A 22,342-nucleotide genomic window follows, 5' to 3' on the forward strand; every position below is an offset into this window, starting at 1 on the left:
CTGCGAGAAGAACCATCAAAATTTAACGTGTTTGTCGCTAACCGAATTTCTACCATACATCAATTAACGGAGGGCATGCGGTGGCACTATGTGCCGACAGCAATGAATGAATGAATCCGGCTCCAAAGGAGCCACCCCCCAGGAACTTCTAAGTTGTCACTTTGGATGCACGGCCCGTCATTTTTGCGAGAAGTGGAGGGCAGCTGGCCACGCATGAGTCTGCCACACCCCAAATTTCCAGAACTTCGACAAAAGGTGTTGCTTGCCGCACATGACCGTAATGATATTTCGCTTTCTTTCAAGTACATTACTTCATTTCGAACAATGCAGCGCATTTTTGGGTACGTCAGCAAATTTGTCAACATCAAAAAATCGCCAAGGTCTTCGCAGCTCACAGCCGCAGATATTCACCATGGAATTCAACTGCTTATTACCTTAGTACAAAGAGCGCAACTTTGGCCGGAGTACACTGCATTGCGTCCCGAGTTCGAGCAGCCTTGCTTTTCTATCACCATTTCTTGATGACTTCGGAATTATTAGAGTCGGTGGTCGATTAAAAAATTCGATGCTTAGCTTTGAATCGCGCCACCCATGCATTATTCCGAAGGATCATTTACTGACATGTAGTATAATAACCTGACATGTAGTATAATAACCTGACATGTAGTATAATAATAATCGCAAACAACATCACGCAGGTCCTCAAGCTTTACTCGCCTTCATTCGAATGCAGTTCTGGCCCATAGGTGGTCGGAAAACAGTCACTCGAGTCCTACAAAAATGCATTATTTGCTGCAAATCGAGACCGCACCTTGTCGAGCACATAATGGCCGACCTGCCTAAAGAGCGAATTCAGGCCTCGCGCCCATTCATAGTCACCGGTGTGGACTACTGCGGGCCATTTTATTACAAGCCTGAAGTACGCAATAAATCGCCCCACAAATGTTATGTAAGCGTAAGAGACCTCTCAACAGGTGCTTTCATTGACGCGCTAAAACGATTCATGGCTACGCGTGGCATGCCTAGCTGCATCTGGTCGGACAATGCGACGAATTTTGTAGGCGCCAAAAACGAGCTTAAAGTAAACTACGGAACTTAGCCCTCAGCGAGAAACCCCGCAGCGAAGTGCACAACTTTTGCCTCAGTAATGGCTTTGATTGGCGTTTCATACCACCCCGCTCTCCGCACTTTGGCGGTTTATGGGAAGCGGCCGTTAAAACAGCCAAACAACATTTCTATCGTTCAGTTGGCTCATCACAGCTTGGCTTCGATGAATTGCGTACTTTGGTATGTCAAATCTCGTCCTCTCGTACCCCTTTCAGAAAACCCAGAGGATTTAGATGTGCTAACGCTAGGCCATTTTTTGACTGGTAGTTCTCTGACAGCTCTTCCGAAACCGGATCTAACGATGTTAAACTACGACCGACTTGATCGATGGCAGCGTGCAACATACATTAAACAGTTTTTTTGGAAGCGGTGAACTCAAGAGTATCTAACTCTTCTACAGCAACGCGCAAAGTGGCATTTACCTCATGCCAACATTGAAGCCAATGATGTCGTATGCATAAAGGAAGAAAACTCACCACCACTGAAGTGGCCTCTAGCACGGGTAATCGAAGTTGTCCCTGGAGCAGACGGTGTCGTACGTGTGGCACTTTTAAAAACATCTAGCGGCATAACGCGACGAGCCGTGAACAAGCTGTGCGTCCTCCCGGTGAAGGATTCTGTTGAAAGTCCTGACCTTTCAACGGGGGGAGGATGTTAGGAGCAGCAGCGGATAAGCCAGCAACATAAAATATGTTTTTCAAAATCAATATGAATAATGTTATCTGATCACACTAAAATTTTCATACTCAATTGAGCTGCATATTTACCTATATGTATTTAAACTGTGCTAATTTTGTTTCCCCTTTATACTATGTATTAAGCATATGTATACACGATTGAGAGAATACAAAGGTTGGGCCGACCTCGGACCGCTATTCCTCTCTTAACGAATTTTACAGAATCGTTGTTTGCATGACGTTACACTTGTGCAACTTGTTTATGTTTTCCTTGCAACATTTTTTCTTATTCTTCCATTCTTGCTCACGTTTTGGCATTTCTCACTCGCAATTGCACCAGTGTGACGTCACACAAAAGTTATTCTCAAAAATCCTCTCTGATCGGCGCAATCTTGTATTCTATCATTCTTGATATGTATATACATACATATATGTATGTGCATATGTACCGCCCGCGCTCAGTTGGATACATTCGTTTGTGCTCACTTACACACGGCGATTTTTGTGGCCGCAACTCGACGTATGTGGGAGAGAGCGTGACGAGGAAAGGAGAGGGGCACCGAGTTGCTCGTGCTCGGGCAACACGCTTTGTGCTCCCGTTCGTCTGTGTAAATTGAACCGCTGTTCACAGCTGACAACAACAATTGCATACACACAAATCGCCGTGTGTAAATGAAACGAGCAACACCAAAAGGGAATGTGAAAAATCGCGTCGACAAAAGTTTCCGTGTATAAACACAGTCCATGCAAGCAAGCGAAAAATATGTACATATGTAATGTAGGCAATACTGTGTGCGCGGGTGCATACGTACATAAATATATATATGTAAATTCTCATGCATTTAAGAAAACTGGTTTTATATTTTTGGTGATGAATTTGCAGTTACCCAATGTAATTAGGACATACATAAATAGTTCAAGGTGAACTTTCTTTGAGTTAGTCGTGGACTGAAATTTGTCAAATACAGTTGCTTAGCTTATGCATAAATCATTTGTTTTATTTTAATAGCTGCTAAAAAGGCTTAGCAGCTCAACACGTCTATTTAGTATTCCGTTCGTCTAGTAAAAAGATATAGCCCTATTTATGCGTATCCATTCTGAGTAATAGTGAATTAAATAGGTATATAAAAGATGAAACATTTGCAAAATATTAGCGCTGTCGCTTTTTCTTTCCTGAAAAATTTGCGTTTGTATTTACCAGCGCCACTTCGCTCGTACTGCATTGGTTGTACAAAGGTCCATTCATTATTTTCAGGGTGGTAGCATTCTACAGTTGTCAGTCGATCAGTTCCATTAAATCCTCCAATTGCGTATAATAATCGATTCACAACAACCACACCTACACCTAATCTTTTTTCATGCATGGGTTGTACAAGGGTCCATCGATCTTGCTCTGGATCGTAACTATAAATAAAAATATGAAATATGAAACGTTAAATTTATACGCATTGTTATCTATGGTACATACTATTCGACTGAATTGTGGTATTCTGATCCAGCGGATCCACCTATTGCGTACATCAATTCATCCATTACAGCCACGCCAACTCGATGACGTGGTACTGTCATTGGAGCGCACGGACGCCATTGCTCTGTTGCAGCATTATACCGATCTACCCAGTCGGAATCATAGGATGAACCAATAGAATTATTTCTTCCCCCCACAGCATAGAATGTGCCTTTCAAGAAAGCTGCACCCAGACCAGACCGGGGAATCCGTAAATTTGGCAAAATTGTCCATGTTTTGTCATCCACGTTATATGCTTCCAAGATGTCCAATGATTGCCGGAAAAATCCTCCGGCCACAAAAATCATTCGAGTTGTATTTGGCGTACGTTCTTTTACTACCGGTCGTTTGTGTAAAGTCAGATCCTTGAATATCTTGGCTAAGTACTCTCGACAAGCAGGAACCTTACGTAACACATCACAGTTTCTCATTTGCTCTTTAAGAAAATTAGGTGTCAAGAACTGACAACGAACGGCACAAAGTATATGCTCCATTTTTGGGTAACGGTTTTCTTCATCATATTTAACCCATTTAAGAACAGCATTATATACTTCGCGCTCCTCTTGAACATTTAGCTCGTCGCGACGAATTAACGCAATCAATTGGTAAGCGGTGAGTTGAAGAAACTCTTCTTCCTGGCATACCTATAATTATAGTAATTTAAATATTACTATACGTAACTGGTTAAAATGTATTGTATTTATGTGCCTGAATGCTTTCGCATGCTATTCCTTATGCCTCCGATGCAGTGTTGCCACAAAAAAATTACCAAATTCCTCAAAAACAAATGAAAATTCCTCAAAATCCGAACAAATTACTCAAAATTTTCGTATTACAGATATGAGTATTTACAAGTACTTAGTATAAAAATTGATTAGATTCTCCAATTCAATTGGTACATTTTTTTTTTTATACCTTGGTTTCTATATAATATTGCTGCAACTATATCAGTGCTCAATCTGGTCCTCAAGTCATTCCTACACATTTTTAAACTACTAAATATACATTCTCCTGAAACATTAGAAAAGGACTATATTAGTAATGCAGATATAATTTTTTTAATTAGGAAATTTATATGAACCTGATCCTTTAATTAAAAAATGTTGTTCCCATAATTTTCTCGATCTAATGAACAATCAATATTAATATCCTTCTGATCGAACAATGCTTGTTTTCTCCATACGTTACCGAGATTTTGCAAGTTCAAAATAAGTTGAAAATATAACGATATAACGAAATGAAAAAATTATCAACAACATTTTAAATATTTAGCAACAAATGCAGATGTGCTTAAGAGCGAAATACACCACACAAACGGCATGTCAAACATTCTTCAAATCTACTTTTCCCATTTCGCCATACACCATACCATAAGAATTTTAGTTTTCTTCGGTTCACAATGTAAAAATGTTATAAAACTTCGGAAAGTTTTTGGTTCAAAAATTTGCAGAGCGATTTAATAACTCTCTTGTGTAAAACATGGTTGCATTTGTTATCTGGAAATATATCGAGAGAAAATTCCTCAAAATAAAAATCCTCAAAAAATGCTCAAGCGCACCCGAAATTCCTCACGTTTTGAGGAATTACTCACAAAGTGGCAACACTGCTCCGATGTGTACATCGTATGTACCACGGAAAAGAACTAGCACACAGTAATAATGTGCCCGGACTGGTAGTTCCCGTTAGATTTACAATAGCAATACCAATAAAAAAGAAAAAAATATCATGATCAAAAAAGTACAGACTACATGAAAATAAGCAAAGTAAAGGAGTTACGCAGCAGCTAAGCTACGCAAAAATCAAAAATGTGGCTCGGTAGAACTTTTCGTGCTGATTTCAACTATACCAAAATTATTTGGCGAAAGTAAAATATAAAGATATCAATGATGCCAAAATAAAGGTAACTAATTAATGGGTCTTTCATAATTTGTTCCCTTTTTTATGTTTTTAAGCTAGAAATACTTTAAAACAAAAAAATATATGTAATGGCATTTTTTTTATTTGTTTTAAAAAGGGCTATACTATATACGTCGAGTAAAAGGTTTTTAAGTTATCTTTAAATAAGCATCAATACTTTAGTGAGCGGTCAAGTAGTTTCCGAGATATTATAAATATAAGAAATATAAAAGTTTAACCTTCACCTCTTTTATAAGCTTCGTTTTTTATTTATTCCAAATAATAATGGGATGGTTGAAATCAGAAAAGTTCTATCGAGCTACATTTTTGCTTTTCTATGGCTAAACGGTTTGTGATCTAGACCACGTGTACTTCGGACTACTTCTGTCTAAATCCGGGAGTACGGGAACAGGCCAAATGTAAAGAAAATATAAAAAGTAAACAATCAACTGTCAAAGCTAACTCTGGCTCTGGCACATACAGCTTTCGTGCTGCTTTGGCGTTGGTTTTGCTTTTACAGCTAAGATAAATACATACGTTTATATGAAGCAGTTCTCATAGGCAACTCTGACGCAACAGAAACACGACCGCTGGTTAACTCTTGCCGATTTGCGCACTTTGACGCTCCCTTAATATAATTATTCACTTTTTACTAATAAACACACAAAATCGTGTAAAGAAAAAACGAATAAAGACCGCGACGACCAAATGCTTCCATTTTAAAAAGGTTTGAATTTTTTTCCATCGTAAAATTCAAATTCAAAAACTAAAAACATTTGCTGTCAGAGCATTCATTGAAGCAAACACTAGCGCTACTTGTGTTGCTGTCAAAATGAAACAACGCGAAAGCGATGCGAAAGCTGTATGTGACAGAGCCTTTACGGTTGCCACTTGTTAAAAAAATAACCAACCAAAATCTGAAAAAAAAAAACAACCAAATTGAAAAACAAAAAAAAAAACAAATTTGTTTTTGTATCCGAAAAATCTCATCATGTTATTTCAAAACAATAATTTTAAAAAATATGTTCATACTTGTTTGAAAATATGCATACGTATTCGCCAGTAGCTGAGTGCGCAGAGGTGCGTGCTACTATTTGTTAGCTTTCAGGAGGTTCCAGGTTCGAATGCCGTCAAAAGCAACACATTCAAATTATACATACATATGTGTATAAATGTACTTATTAGGGATGTGCCGGATAGAGCTTTTGGCGGATAACCGGATTCCGGATACCATGTAAAAAATAAGAGCCGGATTCGGATATCCGGTAGACTGATGCCCTTAATAAATTTCACAATATTGTTATATTAGGTTTTTTTGTTTAGCGACATACTTATGACCAGATTTTCTACTTTTTCGAGCTGAAATATACAATACGCAATTAGGAATATAAAATTTCTCCTCTGAAATCCAAGTTATAAAATAATGCTGTATTTAAAATTTAACTTTTCCGTCTGCAACCCTGGTTCATCGTTTTTTTTTTTTTTTTTTGGTAAATAGAGGATACATGTCAACGACAAAAGAAAAACAACAATGAACGCCACTAAGTAAACATGCGTAGTTTATGTATTTTTATTTTACCCTTACTCTCTTTGGACTTATCACCACAGGAAAACATATCGTAATAATCATGTCACAAATTATATTTCCAATGGAAACTGCCTATTTCTCATGGGCTGCAACAAGGCGAATTTATATAAGGTGGTGTTGCTTCATCAGCTGTGATTAGCATTTGATTGTTAAAATTTTGTATTTCGCTAGTGAGTGAGTGAAAACGTGAGAGTGCTTGTTTTTTCGTTTGCCCTTATTTATTCGGGAAGAATAGCTGAGTTTTGACAATACCCCGCTAAAAGCAAAAACAAAATACAAGTAATTTCTGTATTTGTTGGTTCAATACCACCTTATATGAATTGGCCTGGGCTTCAATATATGTATGTCAGCGCTTATTGCTTGACATCTATTGCTGGCAATCTGGTAATTTGACAGCCATATTTTCTTTTGAAAAAAAAAACGTGCTGGCGATAAAATCGATGAAATTTTGACATTAAATCAAAATAAGGAGCCTTTCCCTATCGGATTACACCGTGCCACAAAAACCAAAAATTTTTAAAACACACGAAAAAATCAATATATTCACAAAACTAGGAGCCACATAAATATAATGTAACTGCGCTTTTAATTTTTCTCTAGGATTTCTAGGATATGATTGAACAAAAAAATTATTTAAATGATTTGGTGCATTGTAGAGTAACAATATGGGTATCAGTTAAAAGGAAAAATTCTGTAGAATGGAAAAAAACTTAATTTTTGGGTGCACCAGGACGAATAAGTGTTGAAAGTGTCCCTTTAAAACTTTATATCTGCGGAAATCTCCAATATTTATTTTTGAAAAAAATATATGTGAAGGACTAATATATAAACGAGCATATCCTCAAATTTCGTCCCTCTAACTGTAGTTTTAGATAAAAGGAAATGTACACTTCTCTTTATAGGATATTGATAGTTACAATAAACATAAATGAAGATACTAGAATTACACTGTAAAGCACTCGGCTGGGTATTGAACCAAACTAATTTTTTTTAAGAAATTGAGTCATAGGTAAAAAAGTAATTTCTCCGTTTTCCGAAGTTAGCCTCCGAAATCGAGATATGGGCCTTCGAAGTATAGTACATGGTTGGTTGAACACATGAAACAACAACAAAATTATCCAATCATGCTATTTATGAAATCTATGCACCATGCTAGACAGTATGCACCGGATCGTGAATACCCCTACTGACAATGAAGTATCTCTTGCACCACCTTCCTTAGTGAACTCAAAAAGAGTGTTTATTGCATCGGGTAGCATTCGTATTAAAAATAGAAATAGGCTGTTGCCCGATAATGTGGAAATACTTCTTTAAATAATGAAATATATATACATTTTTAACTCAAATTATTAGTAAGATAGATACTATTAAATATGGTTATAAAATCCGGCCGGATTTCAGCCAGTATCCGGCCGGATAATCGGATAACAGAAAAACGACCAAATAGGCCGGATTCCGGATATCTACCGGATAGAAATTTCTCCGGATAACCGGATTCCGGATACCATGTAAAAAATAAGAGCCGGATTCGGATATCCGGTAGACTGCTGCCCTATGTAAATTTCACAATATTGTTAGGTTTTTTTGTTTAGCGACATACTTATGTGCAGATTATCTGCTTTTTTAGCTGAACTATTCCATACGTAATTAATAGTACCCCTGAAATCCAAGTTATAAAATAATACTATATTAAAAATATAACTTTTCCGTCTGCATCCCTGATTTATAGATTATTTCGATAAACAAAGGAGAAACGTCAAAGACAAAAGATAAAAAAAAAATAGCTCCGCTAAGGAAAAACGCGTGGTTGATGTATTTTCATTAAAAAAAAATGAAAATTGTACTACAATACATGCTTATATATCGCCTGCTTCACATATCGTCCCTCTGTTGCAATATTTTGTGACCCAAGATTTAAAACTCGTTTTTTTCTGACATAAATGCAGCTAAAACTGGGTAAATTGAAGAGGGAGCTCACCAGGATATTGGCAATGCTTTGAGGAAATCGCCAACGGTTGTGATGCTGATTCCAGTTTTTGTAGTGATGTGGATAGGCAAACGATGGGTAGACAAGGCAGCGACCGTACAAGAAATGCGCGATTTAGAAATTGAGAAATATTTACCCAGTGTGTTTTGCTGAGAAGCAAAACCAACGTACGCCGGTGCGAACTCACGACGATGTATCACAAGGAAAAAAAGAAATATAAACACTTGTATTAGAATAAGTATATATGTATGTAAGACGGTTTATTGCAAGCGCATATACGAGGTTATATGCCTTACTCAAATACGATGTACATAAGCAAAGTAGGACAAAGGAATGGATGTTCACAATATACATATGGATTACCTTAAATAGTGATCGCTGACTCAATGCTGCTGTCGGTCTGGCTGCTGTCATCAAAAAGAACCGCAGTTCAAACCGAACATCGCATTAAATAATCTTGAACTTCGAAAGAAGCCCACCGGTAGTTTTCCCGCAGCGGTGTAGCTTTGCAGCGAACAGCGGTGCAGAACACTTACCAGTGGTTCCCAACTATTGAAGGCTTTTGGCTTCAACACAGTGCACGGACTTCGAAAAAATTAATAGTGGTAGATTTTGCATACAAAAATTGGTGGAAGTTGGCAGTTTTTTTTTATGATTATATTAGATAGTTTTTACTCATATAGGATAAATGAAGGCGAATTCAGGCAAGATGGGGTTACCAGAGCAGCTGGATTTTCGCCTCGGTGATTCTTAATGTCAAAAGGTGTATTTGTTGTAATTCTTAGTGCCACAAGTGGCATTTTTGTTTTTGAACTTCTGCTGTCACTTTATATGAATACGCCTTGGAATAAATTGTAATTTTTTATAAAACAACAAAAAATTTATTTCACGCCAATAAAATATTCAACAAAAACGTATATGTACATAAAACTGAATAAAAAAGGCGTGTGTAGTACCGTACATAACTATGATAGAAGTTAAACTTCTTAAGAAAGGTGCGAGTACCAGCTACTCACGAAATTTGATGTGTAAACATATGTTTACGGCTCGGAAAACTATTAGGCGAATGAGTTACATACATAGGTTTGGTTGGAAATTAAACAATAATTTCATTTTATGCTATTAATTTTCTGATATATAATTTATTTATTAATTTTCCGGTAACACCCCCTTATATGAATTCACCCTTATAGCTTCCTTAGGTCCGGGTTGTAATGGAAGTAACTGAACGGAGTGAACTATCACACAATTATCTATTGTATATTTAACAAATAAATGCAAATGTTTATAATGCAATCAATAGATCCTTACGAATTCGCCTCGATTTGTTACGATTCTCCACGTGCAATATAACCAAGGCACTAAGTAACGTGCGCACTTTTGTTAGCAAAATGCATTTACATATTTAGGTTAAATGAAGACAATTTCCTTTGTTCGGCATTTATTCTTACTCGCTTTCTATCTTCCAAGGCGAACTCATATATTCTTATAACGAATTCATATATTCATGCGGTAGCAAGAGTATAAAACCATAAAAATACCTTAAAAATTACATGCACAAATATCACCTTTATGCGTAGTCAAATACACGAAATCATTTCATGGATCTGAGTAAAAACTCAGTGCATAAACTGGTGTTCATTAGGGTTCGGAAATATTCATTCACCTTCGAACGCGAACGCTAAGGTGAACGTATCAAATATTCCCTATTGATTCTCCTTCGCATAAAACCAGTCCATATAGTTCGCATTCGCGAATGTTGCATAATTGCATAAGATTTGCACCGTTCATTCGACTTTCAAAAATGAGGTGTCCAATGAAAGGGCTTGGCCTCTAGATGTGCAGTAAGGATATATTTTTTTAATAGGGTTGCCACCTGCGTTTAAAATTATAATATTTACACCGTTCTCCCGATTTTCAAAAATCAGATTTTCAGAAATGAGTCAAGATGCCCGACAACGTTAAGAGGCGTGCTGGGGCGGTGGGGGAGGAGGGGTTCAATATAAAAATTTGGAAAGTTGCAGGGAGAAAATAGTTGTCAGTACATGTAGTAAAAAATTCTCTACTTAAGGGTAAGTTCTTGAAAAAATTTGCAAATATGTATTTAAGGCAGTAAAATCGTACGATTTTTCCTTAAACTACATATATGTGTGTATCTCATTACTTTAAACAATCAATTCTTGTAAATATGTGTGTGTACATATCCAAAGGTTTCTAGGAAACGACTCTAACGATTTTGATGGAATTTTGTATCTGGAAATATTTGTACAAAGTTACCACGTATTCGAAACTATTTATTTATTTATTTATTTAAACTACATATCAAAAACATACAAATAAATTTATATAATATGGAATGATGCCGAGTAACAAGACTATTAGCACCGATTTAATTTAAAACATAGTGAATAAGTATAGAGATTATTCAAATTAGATAGATTTATTAGACTTATATGTATTTAGATGTCTTCAAGGACGCCTTTTTGCAACAGCGCTCTACGTATTTCAGAATATGTTTCGGCTTTACTACAGTCCAATAATTCATGCAACGGTTTAACAGATCGAGTCTCTGGGCATTCTTTAAAAATATGTTCCACGGTGAGGTCAGAGCGGCATGTCCTACATTGGGATACCTGCTCCCTTGTGAATAGATTTTTAGTTGTAAACCGAGTTACCCAAACTCTGATACGTGCAATCGCGATACACTGTTGTCGGGAGTAAACATGATTGTATTTAGGTCGTGTTATTGTTTTGTTGCATTTAGTAAAAAAGTGGTTGGGAAAGTTCCATTTCTCCTTATAATTCTCCATTTTAGTACCTTTGAAATAAGCTAAAGGTAATGTATATAAGGGAGGAACTTCAGCAACTAGCGGTAGTGTTAGTGCCTCCTTAGCTAGACGGTCAGCGTACTCGTCTCCAGAGATTCCATAGTCTCCAGGTACCCACATTATGCTGATTGTTTTACGAATTTTGAGCCCATTGAATACAAATTTAAAGTTGTTTGCTTCGGTGTTACGTAAAGATTGGATGACGCTGAGGCTGTCTGAGCATATAAGGGCTTTATTATTTTCAAGACTTGCCATTCTAACTGCTGAACGTAGAGCACACAGCTCGCTATGAAATATGCCAGCATGTGTTGGAAGTAGCGCCTGTTTCCCAATTTCAAAGTTAGTGCCACTTGTTTGTTTAACGACAGCGTAAGTTGAAACTCCTTCAGAAAAGGATCCGTCCGTATAATAAATTGTGTCAGGGGCAAATTGATGAACTTTTTCCGCAAACAGGGATCTATATATATCAGGATTCACGTCGTTCCTCGTTTTTTCGGTTAAGCTGAGGTCAAGCGTTACATAAGTGTGTCCTTGCAGTAATTCATCGCACAGAGGAGTGATGATTGGTAAGCCACTTGATTTTTAAATTGGACGATGTTGAAAACTGCGGATCTGTTACTACTTCCGAGGCTTCTTGAACGAGGGAGGATAGTGCTGCTTTGTTGGATGAATAAGTATTAGCACCTAGATTTACTGCTCGTTTGTGTAGTATTGATACAAAGTCACTATACTTCGCTTCATTTCTTAGTGCTTCAATCGGAGTGGTTTTAAGACCCGAGGCTGTGCGAAAGCAATTATTCATAGCGACATTTACTTTTTTGATATTGGCAGATGATGTCCATCCATATAGGGTAATACAATGTTGCACCGTTCCCATTACTAGGCTTTTACAAATATTTAGTGCCGTTTCCATGTGCGGACCCTTATTTCTTGAGCAGACGACCTTCAGAAAATTATTGATGTTTTTTAATTTTGAAACTACTTGGGTTATATGGTCATTCCACAGCAGTGACTTTGTGAAAATAATACCAAGAATCCTCATCCTATTTTTTATTGGTACATTCGATTGTCGCATTCTAATGTATCGCGCGTCACAGCCGTGCTTACGACAGACGTGCAGAATTTCAGCTTTGTGTGCAGGAATGATAGCTCCTGTTTTGCTTGCCCACCTTGCCATGTGTTGATCTACTGATTTTAATGCTTGTTCAACTTGGATTGGTTTCCCGGACGCTAGTACGAAAACATTGTCGGCATGAAGTGAGATGAAATCAACTCCCTCTAGGCTTCTCAAGGCTCGAATTAAGGTGTTGGCGTAGGCAACGTATAGTACGACAGATAATGGTGAACCTTGCGGTATCCCGTTATCCAATTTGCATTTGGCCGAAAAATAGCCATCGACACGTACTGTTACCGTACGGTTAACAAGGAAGGACCGTATCAGTTTTAACATCCAGGTTGGAACGTTCCATATGCGTAACTCCTCGATAACATAAGTAAGCACGACTCGATCGAATGCCCTTTCCAGGTCTTCAGATAAAATCAGACAATGGTTTCTACCTTCTAGACGTTCTTTGATTTTTGATTCTAGGCTATGACAGAGGGTGTGAACACCGTGCTCTGGTACAAATGCATGCTGCTCTGGAAAAATGTGGCCCTTGCCGTATTGGCAAAGTCTTTTAGCGAGTACTTTCTCCAGTACTTTGGATAGCACAGTAATTAAGGATATAGGGCGATGTCCTTCGAGCTTGTTTGGAGCTTTGCCTGGCTTAGAAATAGGTACAAGGATAGCATGTTTCCACTCATGGGGATAGGTGCCTATGCGAAGGCTATTGTTGTAAAGTTGACATAGTCTCATTTTAAGGTCAATGGGCGAATGTTTTATCATTGTATACGTGATTTTGTCTTTACTCGGAGTAGAGCCTCCTGCTTCTCCATTTAGAACAGTGTTAATTTCGGTCAACGTTATAGGATCTATAGTTTCCTGGGAACCGCTCGATGTAATAACAAACTCTCTTTTTTGTTCTATAATTTTGTTTTGGAATGATTGATCGGATCCAATTGAACTCCAAAATTTGGCAAAGGCGTTTGCAATATCCCTAGGGTGAGTAACTGTGGATGTGTCTGTAATAAGGGATGGGAAATTCGAAATACGTGTACATCTAATTTTTTTCACATTTTCCCATAGGCATCGAATATTCATTGTAGGGTTAAGGGAATTAACGAATTTTTCCCAAGTCAGCCGTTTAGCGTGCTTACACTCCCTTCTTACTTTAGCGCTGGTTTTTTTGTAGTGTATTAAATGTGTCATTGTTCTCTCTCTTCGAAATTGTTTCCAGGCCTGATTTTTTTCACGTATGAGATTAGCAATTTCTGTGTTACACCGTGCTGGGCTATTATTTCGGTTGTTTTCATTATTCCGCGTAATTGGTATCGATTCATTTGCTGCTTTACGAATAATTTTTTTGATTAGGGCTGCCTCTCTATTAACATTTCTAGAACAAGTAATTTGTGCAGAATATGAGTTTGCCTTGAGAGAGAACATTGGCCAGTTCGCTTTCGTGTCAAGAAACTTTGAGATAAACTGTTTTTTTTTGCAGGTGTCATGATTTGTTATCATAATTGGGAAGTGGTCCCAAATTTCTGGTGGGAGACATGTCCATTTCAAGGAACCACTTAGATTTGGACTGGCCATGGAAACTGCCGTAAGCGTCCCTCTGGTATTTAGAAGCGTTGGTGAGCCATCATTAAGAATTACTAGTTCCCGGTCGTTACACAAATTTTCCCAGATCGTTCCGGTTCTGGAGGTACTAGACGAGCCCCATAATGTATTGTGCGCATTTAGATCTCCACATATTATTTGATGACCTTCCTTTCTACCAGTTTGTGCGTTTGGCTGATTGTTAAATATCTCTTCCACCATATCCGTTGTTAAGCTGACATCTGTTTCTTTATAAATATTAGTTACATACAGGTTCACTCCATTATTTATTGTGATTGTTTGGTGTAATAGATTATTTTGCGATGCTTCATATTGAGTAACGTTCATATTGTATTTAACGAATATTGCGATTCCAGATTTTGAAGTGTGCGTTTCTTGGAGCAGGATAATATCTGCGTTGTGTTTGTGGATTAAACGTTCAAGCCCAAATTTATTGTTCACAAACCCTTGGATATTCCATTGCAAAAGTTTTATATTTTTTACCACGTCCATGTAAATATTTAATTATTTTTATTTTCTTTGATGGGCAATGTTTTTTTATAGGAATTTGGTGAGATTATTGCTTTAATTTCTGGATATTTCCTAAACAAATGAGATGTGGGTGATATTGATGCACTTTGTGGCAAATATGTTTGGGATGCTAAGGAAGTTAGATCAACCATTTCGGAATTTGTTTCCTCCGTATAAGTTGCATTGTTGACAGCTGTTTCATTGATTTGTTTTGTTTGATTATTTAAAATATTTGGTTGAACGTTCGGATTTTCATTTATCTCATTTATATTGATGCAAGATTCACTATTTGTTTTGCGTTCTATTGTTGTTTTTGTGGTTGATTTTTGTGGATGTAGATCATGAGCGGATGAATTGATTGTTGTTGTTGTTTGATTGGGTGGGTTTTTGGTAATTTCGGAAAAAGTTTTTCGCTTTTGATTATATGGTAATATTTTGTGAAAATCGGGATTTTGGTTATACAGTTTCCAAGCTTCTTTAGCTGTGCACCTTTTATCTTTTTTTATTTTGTTTATAGCTTTGTGCTTTAAAAAGGTTTCGCAAGTTGAATCGGAAGATGAGTGAGTATCGACGTTACAATTTATACAGAAAATCCGATCACAATTCTGATGAGGAGTTGGCTTGGCACATACTTTGCAATTTTTAATATTCCGACAATACTTTTTTGTGTGCCCAAGTTTTTGACAGGTAAGGTACCTCAAAGGATTCGGAATGTACTCATAAACTTGCATTTCTCTCATCCTATATTCAACTCTTCATGGCGTTGTATAAGGTCGAAAGTTATGATAGCGGCCCCTGTGGGAATAAGGTTATCATTTTCTTTTTTGAGTATCTTTTTGACCGATATGACTTTTGGTCGGCTAAGTATTTGGTTAGCTCTTCATCGGATATATTTATAATTTTCTTTATATATAATCTAATATATTCTGCCTTGTGAGGAGTTCAGATTTGTGTGTGATGTGATTTTCACTGGAATCAAGTCAATGTATGATGCCTTCATAAATTTTTGTGCTGCTTTGAGGTTATTTGTTTTTAGCAAAAGGTCGCCCGATTTCAATTCAGTAACTTCAGTATATGCTTTAGATATGTGTTGTAGGCCTTTCTCAATTTGAGAAACGTTATGAGAGGATAATGGAGGAACATTTTGGTCTGGCTTTGATCCAATAGCTTTTGCAACAACATATCGCGGAATATGATCATCATCGAATTCAAGGCCAATTACAGCATATCTTTTCCTTTTATTTTTAACTTTAGTACCAGGTTGATCCTATACCTCAAGGTCCTTGAACCTATTATCGTAGAGGGTTTCACCCCCTACCATATTAATTCCAATTATATCTTATAATCAGAATAAATTTTTCAATGAAAAACAACAATAATGACTTGCTTTTTTAACGGCAGTTCAATAGGCACAAGTATAGATCGCGAAAAATACAACCGCATGCACGGACAGTTAGTCGATGACTGAAGAAACTATTTATAATTATTAATTCTAAGAAGGCGCAAAAGATTCACTAAAAAATTAAAGTTAAAAGACATTTCAAATAAAACAAACTACTATATACTATAGTTAGTTCGATGAGTGTATGAAATTTCTGCGTGTTAGATAGCGTGCAAATTATTTCAATAAAACTCAATATAATGGTTACTCCGTATAGTGTTTTTTAATCATATGTTATTTTGATTTAATTTGGTTTTTTAAACAGGTAGCAATTGTACTAAATGTAATTGAAAATTAAGCCCTTTCAAAGCCGTTTTGGATGATACCTTTAGCGTAGTAATTCATTTTATTTCATTTCATTTCATTTATTAAACTATTTCATTAGTACAATAAGATCTTAAAGCTGTTTTATAGTACAACAGTAATTATAAAGCACAAACATAAAGCAACGAAAGGAAAACAATAAGTAAAAAAAATATAAAAGAAAAATGCAACTAATTCTAAGACTAAAAACTAACATTATTACTTAAGTAAAAACACAACGACACAAACGTAAACATGTGTAGATAAATACATACACATATGATAATCCTAGCAGATAGCGAAACTCAGAGTACAAAAACTTATTGACGAAAGTACGAAAACAACACATTCCTAAGGTTGCCCTTGTTTAAGCTGCAGCGAGTAGTAGGTGAATAGAATTCCATAAACGCGTGGCGTTGACAAAAAATAGTCTTGCAGAGTTAAGATAATTAAAGCTACAATTAAGTCGCTTATACGGGCAGATTTTGGAAAGGTTAGCTTATTATACAGATAGCTAGGTAGCTTATCCGACATTAAACGGAATAGAAAAATACAATTCCTTGCTTTCAAGTACTCAGATATCTCACAGCCCAATAGGCGAGATCTCCAACTAGAAATGTGATCAAATTTAGCCAAACCAAATACATATCGTGTTACGTGATTGAAAACTACTCCAATTTTGTCTGCAGATTGAGAACTAAGCTTGCTGTAAATACATTCAGGATAACAGATTATTGGCAAAATCAGTTGTATTGCCAGTTTTCTCCTGATGTCGACCGGCGTAAAGGATGCAGACTTCTTAAATTACGTAGAGTGATGAATACTTTGCTAATTACGAAGTTCACGTGATCAGCACAGGAAAGACTATAGTTGATTACAAAACCAAGGTTCGTCAGTTTAGACACAAATTTAAAACACTTATTATTTATATAGGTTAGGTATGACAGAAAAGGCAACGCGACGTTTAGAAATGGGTAACACATAGGATGTATCACTGTTAAGACAAAGCTCATTTTATAAAACCCAAGATGATATAGAGGACAGATCACAGTTAAACCTAGAGCACAAGGAGACTGATTGGTCATGAGGTCCTGACAAGTAGAGCTGAATATCGTCTGCACATGCATGCATTTGCACAGACTTGCATGTGCTAAAAATGTCATTTATAAATAAACTGAGTAGTAGCGGTCCCAGTATTGAGCCTTGGGGAACACCAGTACACAGAGGTTTAAGTCTAGAGAATTCGGTACCGACGCTTACACGCTGAGTCCTACCTTGAAGGTAGCAGCTTATCAATCGTACAGCAGACTCTCCGAAGCCAAAATTATTACTTAATTTGATGCAAAGTAGTCTATGGTTCGCCGAGTCCAAGGCTTTAGAGAAGTTGAGCAAGCATAACAAAGTTAATAGGTTATTGTCATAAGGAATTCGTTAATCGTCCAGAATTTTAATAACTGCAGTGGAGCAGCTATGCTTTGCCCTAAACCCAGACTGGAACGGAGAAAGTAAATTAAATTTGTTAATATGCAACTTAATTTGCTCTGTCGTCAGCTTCTCGAAGACTTAAGACAGACAAGGAAGAACACTTATAGGACGAAAATCACAAGCCCTACTCGCAGACTTATTTCTAGCAACCGGAATAACGTCGGCGATCTTCCACGCATCGGGGAAAGACGAGGTTGTAACACAGTGGTTGATAACATGAGTAACAGTTGGTAAGATTTGTGGCATAATTAGCTATACAAATTTTATTGGTATTCCATCTGCGCCGACCGCATTTGACCGTAAATGCATCCTGCCACATCAAACTCTGATACCACATTGAATTCAAATGACTGACCGACATGCACAACAGGAGACGGAATTATGGGGTTGGAAGCAGGAGCACAAGGTGATACAGAACGACTGACAAATACATCATTAAGCTCTTCAGGGTTAATACAACAATCAGGACAGTCACTAACATGTACACGAAGGTTTTTTAGATTACGCCACAAAACATTATTCGGAAGGAGTGGGTTTAACATTTTACCAAAGAACTTGCGCTTTTCACACTTAATAAGAGCAGTTGTCTTATTTCGTACCGCTTATAGGCTTGCCAGTAGGTATCGGTTCGGTACTTCCTCCAAATAGAGTACGATTTGTTACGTTTTATAATCATAGACCGACCGACTTTGTTGAACCAAGGGCACGACGGTGATCGATTGAGAAGAGTGCGTACTAGAACATGAGCCGTAAACAAGCTTACAACATTTTCATGCAGAAAGCTCAACTTTTCATTTACAGAGTTTAGGCTCCAATAACCACTCCAATCAATGCGGGATAAGTCAGCAGATAGGCTATCAATATTTATTAGACGATAGTCAGGAAAGTTAAGAGGACTATCTGCTACAATATGATCAAAATTGATGTCAAATGCACAGAAAATTAGATCGTGATCAGAAATAAACGACATCTGCTGAAATCATAACACAGTAGACGGATCACAAACAATGAAGTAATCAAGCAGACCAGGACAACAATTATTTCCGTATCTTGTAGGGACACAAAGATTTACAATAGATAGACCAACACTAGACACATCATCTAACACACGGCAGCTATACAAATCACTATACAAAAAATTTACATTAAAATCGCCACAGAGAATAATTTCATCATAACCGACAGCTACCGCAGACAACATATTAAAAAACGCATTCACGCTACAACACTTGTTAGGGTTATACACACACGACAAAAGGACCTTTGAAGAAGAATTAGAATTAGATACCTCAACTAGCAAATACTCAGTGGTATTACCAACCGATTGCGAAATTATGCGAGTTTCTAGATATTTGCAATATATCGCAACTCCACCACGCTTCTTATCTAATCTATCCACCCGAACTAGCTTATAATTATTAATGTAAAAGTGTGAATCACCCTAAACCACGTCTCCGACACACAAATAACATCAATACTCGAATATTCAAAAGTCCTCCTAACAATATCCATCTTCTCATTATTTAAACTGCGCGCATTAAAATGGACCACATTAAAGCCTTTCTGTCGGCTGCATAAAATGTTCAGTACTGCAAGGTTATTACCATCAACGCTACTTAATTTGTTCGTCATAACAATTACAAAAAGCAAAAACAAAAGCAACTCATTGAAATTAATTGAATTACATTTTTTTACAGGTGGCAAACCATCTCATGTTCCATATCCATATTGTTAAAATTAATTTAGCCTATAATATACATTGAATTTAATTGGCCAACGGCAGCCTAGTTAAAAATAGTTTCAAACTATAACCTTATTAAACTTTTCAGTCTGACACCAATATTATTATACATGTTTCAGTTACCTAATTCCCTTGAATTAAAGTTGAATCTAATTTTTAAACAGATCGTAATCCTCCCACATGTTGTTTAGAAATAAAGCCTTTTCAAAAACATTTCGATCGATACCCATATTGTAGTATCCATTTAACTTAATTGCATTTGATTTTTTAGCAGGTGGCAACCCTTTTTATGTTTTAACCTAGATATAAACCTTCTCCGCTGCGATATGAATACGTAGGTATCAATGTTTCCACAATCGAACCTCGATACCATGGAGTCTATCGATGTCAAACTTCAAGCAACTTTCTTTTCATTGTTTTGGTCGAATACTTGGACATCCTCCCACTCTATTTACTTGATTTTAAACATTTACAGTTTTAAATATTGTAACACGTCGTTTCTAAACATTTTGAGTTAAAATTTTCATAAAAATAATTTTGGCCGCCTAAATCGGTCAAATACCCCTATGTGCAACGTTTAAAATTGTAATATTTACACCATTCTCGCGATTTTCAAAAAGGTATCAAATGAAAGTGCTTGGCCTCTGGATGTGTGTAGGGTTGCCATCTGCGTTTAAAATTATGATATTTACACCGTTCTCCCGATTTTCAAGAAATAGGTGTCAAATGAAAGGGCTTGGCCTCAAGATGTGCGGTAAAGCTTTATTTTTTTGAATAAGATTGCCACCTTTTTAAAAATTATAAAATCCGCACGGTCCGTTGGATAAAAAAAAATAAGGTATCAAATGAAAGGGCTGGGCCTGCAGACGTACAATAAGGATTTATTTTTTGAACAGAGTTGCCGCCTGTCTACAAAATTGTAATGTTTACAATGAAGAGGCTTTGCCTACAGGTGTGCACGGGGGTTTATATATTTTGTAAATGCTGATTTCGCCAACTAGTTAGGACATTGCTATGCAGATGGTTGTGCTTACCAAAGCATGTTCAAATTGCGTTTGCTTATGCATGCATGTGTATGTATGTATGTACTTTGGTTGCAGATGGTTGTTTTTACCAAAGCATGTTAAAATTGCGTTTGCTTATAAATTGTAAATGTATGTATGTATATACTTTGGTCCGTTTATTCATATCTATGTACCTGCATGAGAAAAAAATTTTGCGAAATTTGTGTACCCAACATATGCGAAAGCTGTTTGTTTAAAAATATTTATACATACTTGAAAAAGTTGTGAGGGCTATGCTCATCTGCAGGTAGAACCCCAAATATTGCTGTTGAATGATGTTTTTCTATAAAGATTTCTGAGAAATACTAATGACCATAATTTCATGAGAATGCATTCCATTATTGTAAGTGGTAAGCACATTATAACGAATTTTTATAGAATTTATATAGAACAGGGCTCGAATCGTAACAGACGTGAACGAGCAACTCGTCACATAAAAATGCATATTTCGAATTATAACAGTCGTGGACGTACTGCTCGTCTCGTATCCGAACTACACGTTCACGACTGTTAAAATTCGTAATATGTAAGTTAATGCCACATACTCTGAAATTGGGCTCCTAAACTGCCCACATATAATTATGTAACTATCCATACGACAGCGGTATGCTAGCGACCTACAAGTAAGTCGCTATCCCACGGGCATATGACACCACACGCGCAACCATTCAATAGCTGACCGTGCATTACCATTCATGGGAATGGATGGAAGTAAATAACGCAACAACAACAACAAGAGGAATCACCTGTCAACCAACTTGACTTCGTACGATAAATAGAAGTAAGAAATATATTGTAAAGTTAGTAATTGAGTTGCTTTAGTCGAATAAAGAACAATGACTTCGAGACGTTAAAAAATTTAATTTTTTTAGTTTCTCACAAGAGAAACTAATAACTGGCGCCCAACGGCCCAGTCGCGTAAGTTTTCCGCAAAGTAGTCAAAGGCCCTCAAGTAGTGCCTCGCGATCCGTGTGTAAAATCGCGTACCTGTGATAAATAAGTGGACCTAACAATAGCGCCCCAACGCAACGGACATTCTAGCGGATAACTAGTGGCCCTAAAGAAGCGCCCCAACGCACTGGACAAGAAACCTAGAAACCCGGTGGTAAAGCTCGAAGGAACACAGCCACCAAACCGCAAAATAAGCCAACGAGGACTGCCAGTAGTAGCAGCATGCAAAAAGGATCACCAGCCTTGTTCGCCGCGGGACTACTAACGTAAGATTAGATTTAAGGAATAAGTGAAACTTGTGAAAATAAGTATTTAAGTGATCAGCTAAGTAAAATTTTTTTAATTTTTAAGAAAAAAAGGTAGAATCTTTTTAGCAAGTGCAAATTTAATAAACAAGCAAAAATAATAATTAAAAACTCTAACCCTTTTCAAGTGAAACTTTAATTAATGAAATTAAAACAATTGATTTAATTTTTAGTGAAAAAACATCCCATTTTAAGTGAAAAAAACTAATATAAGTAGTTAGTAAAAATTTAAC

At 36.8% G+C, this 22,342-nt stretch overlaps 1 protein-coding gene across 2 annotated transcripts in view; it reads right to left on the reverse strand.

The window, feature by feature from the left end:
* LOC118749813 (kelch-like ECH-associated protein 1B) overlaps positions 1 to 22,342 on the reverse strand; it is a 189,388-nt gene that overhangs the window by 106,183 nt on the left and 60,863 nt on the right. For both annotated transcript variants that reach the window (XM_036484590.1, XM_036484588.1), the window contains 2 exons: positions 3,253 to 3,935; positions 2,983 to 3,188 (listed from right to left, as the gene is read on the reverse strand). In XM_036484590.1, the coding sequence (XP_036340483.1) occupies positions 2,983 to 3,188; positions 3,253 to 3,935 (889 nt within the window). The remainder of the gene's footprint in view (positions 1 to 2,982; positions 3,189 to 3,252; positions 3,936 to 22,342) is intronic.

This window comes from Rhagoletis pomonella, unplaced genomic scaffold, assembly GCF_013731165.1.
Source record: "Rhagoletis pomonella isolate Grant_MI unplaced genomic scaffold, Rhpom_1.0 Rhpom_scaffold_00001, whole genome shotgun sequence".
Classification (NCBI taxonomy): domain Eukaryota; kingdom Metazoa; phylum Arthropoda; class Insecta; order Diptera; family Tephritidae; genus Rhagoletis; species Rhagoletis pomonella.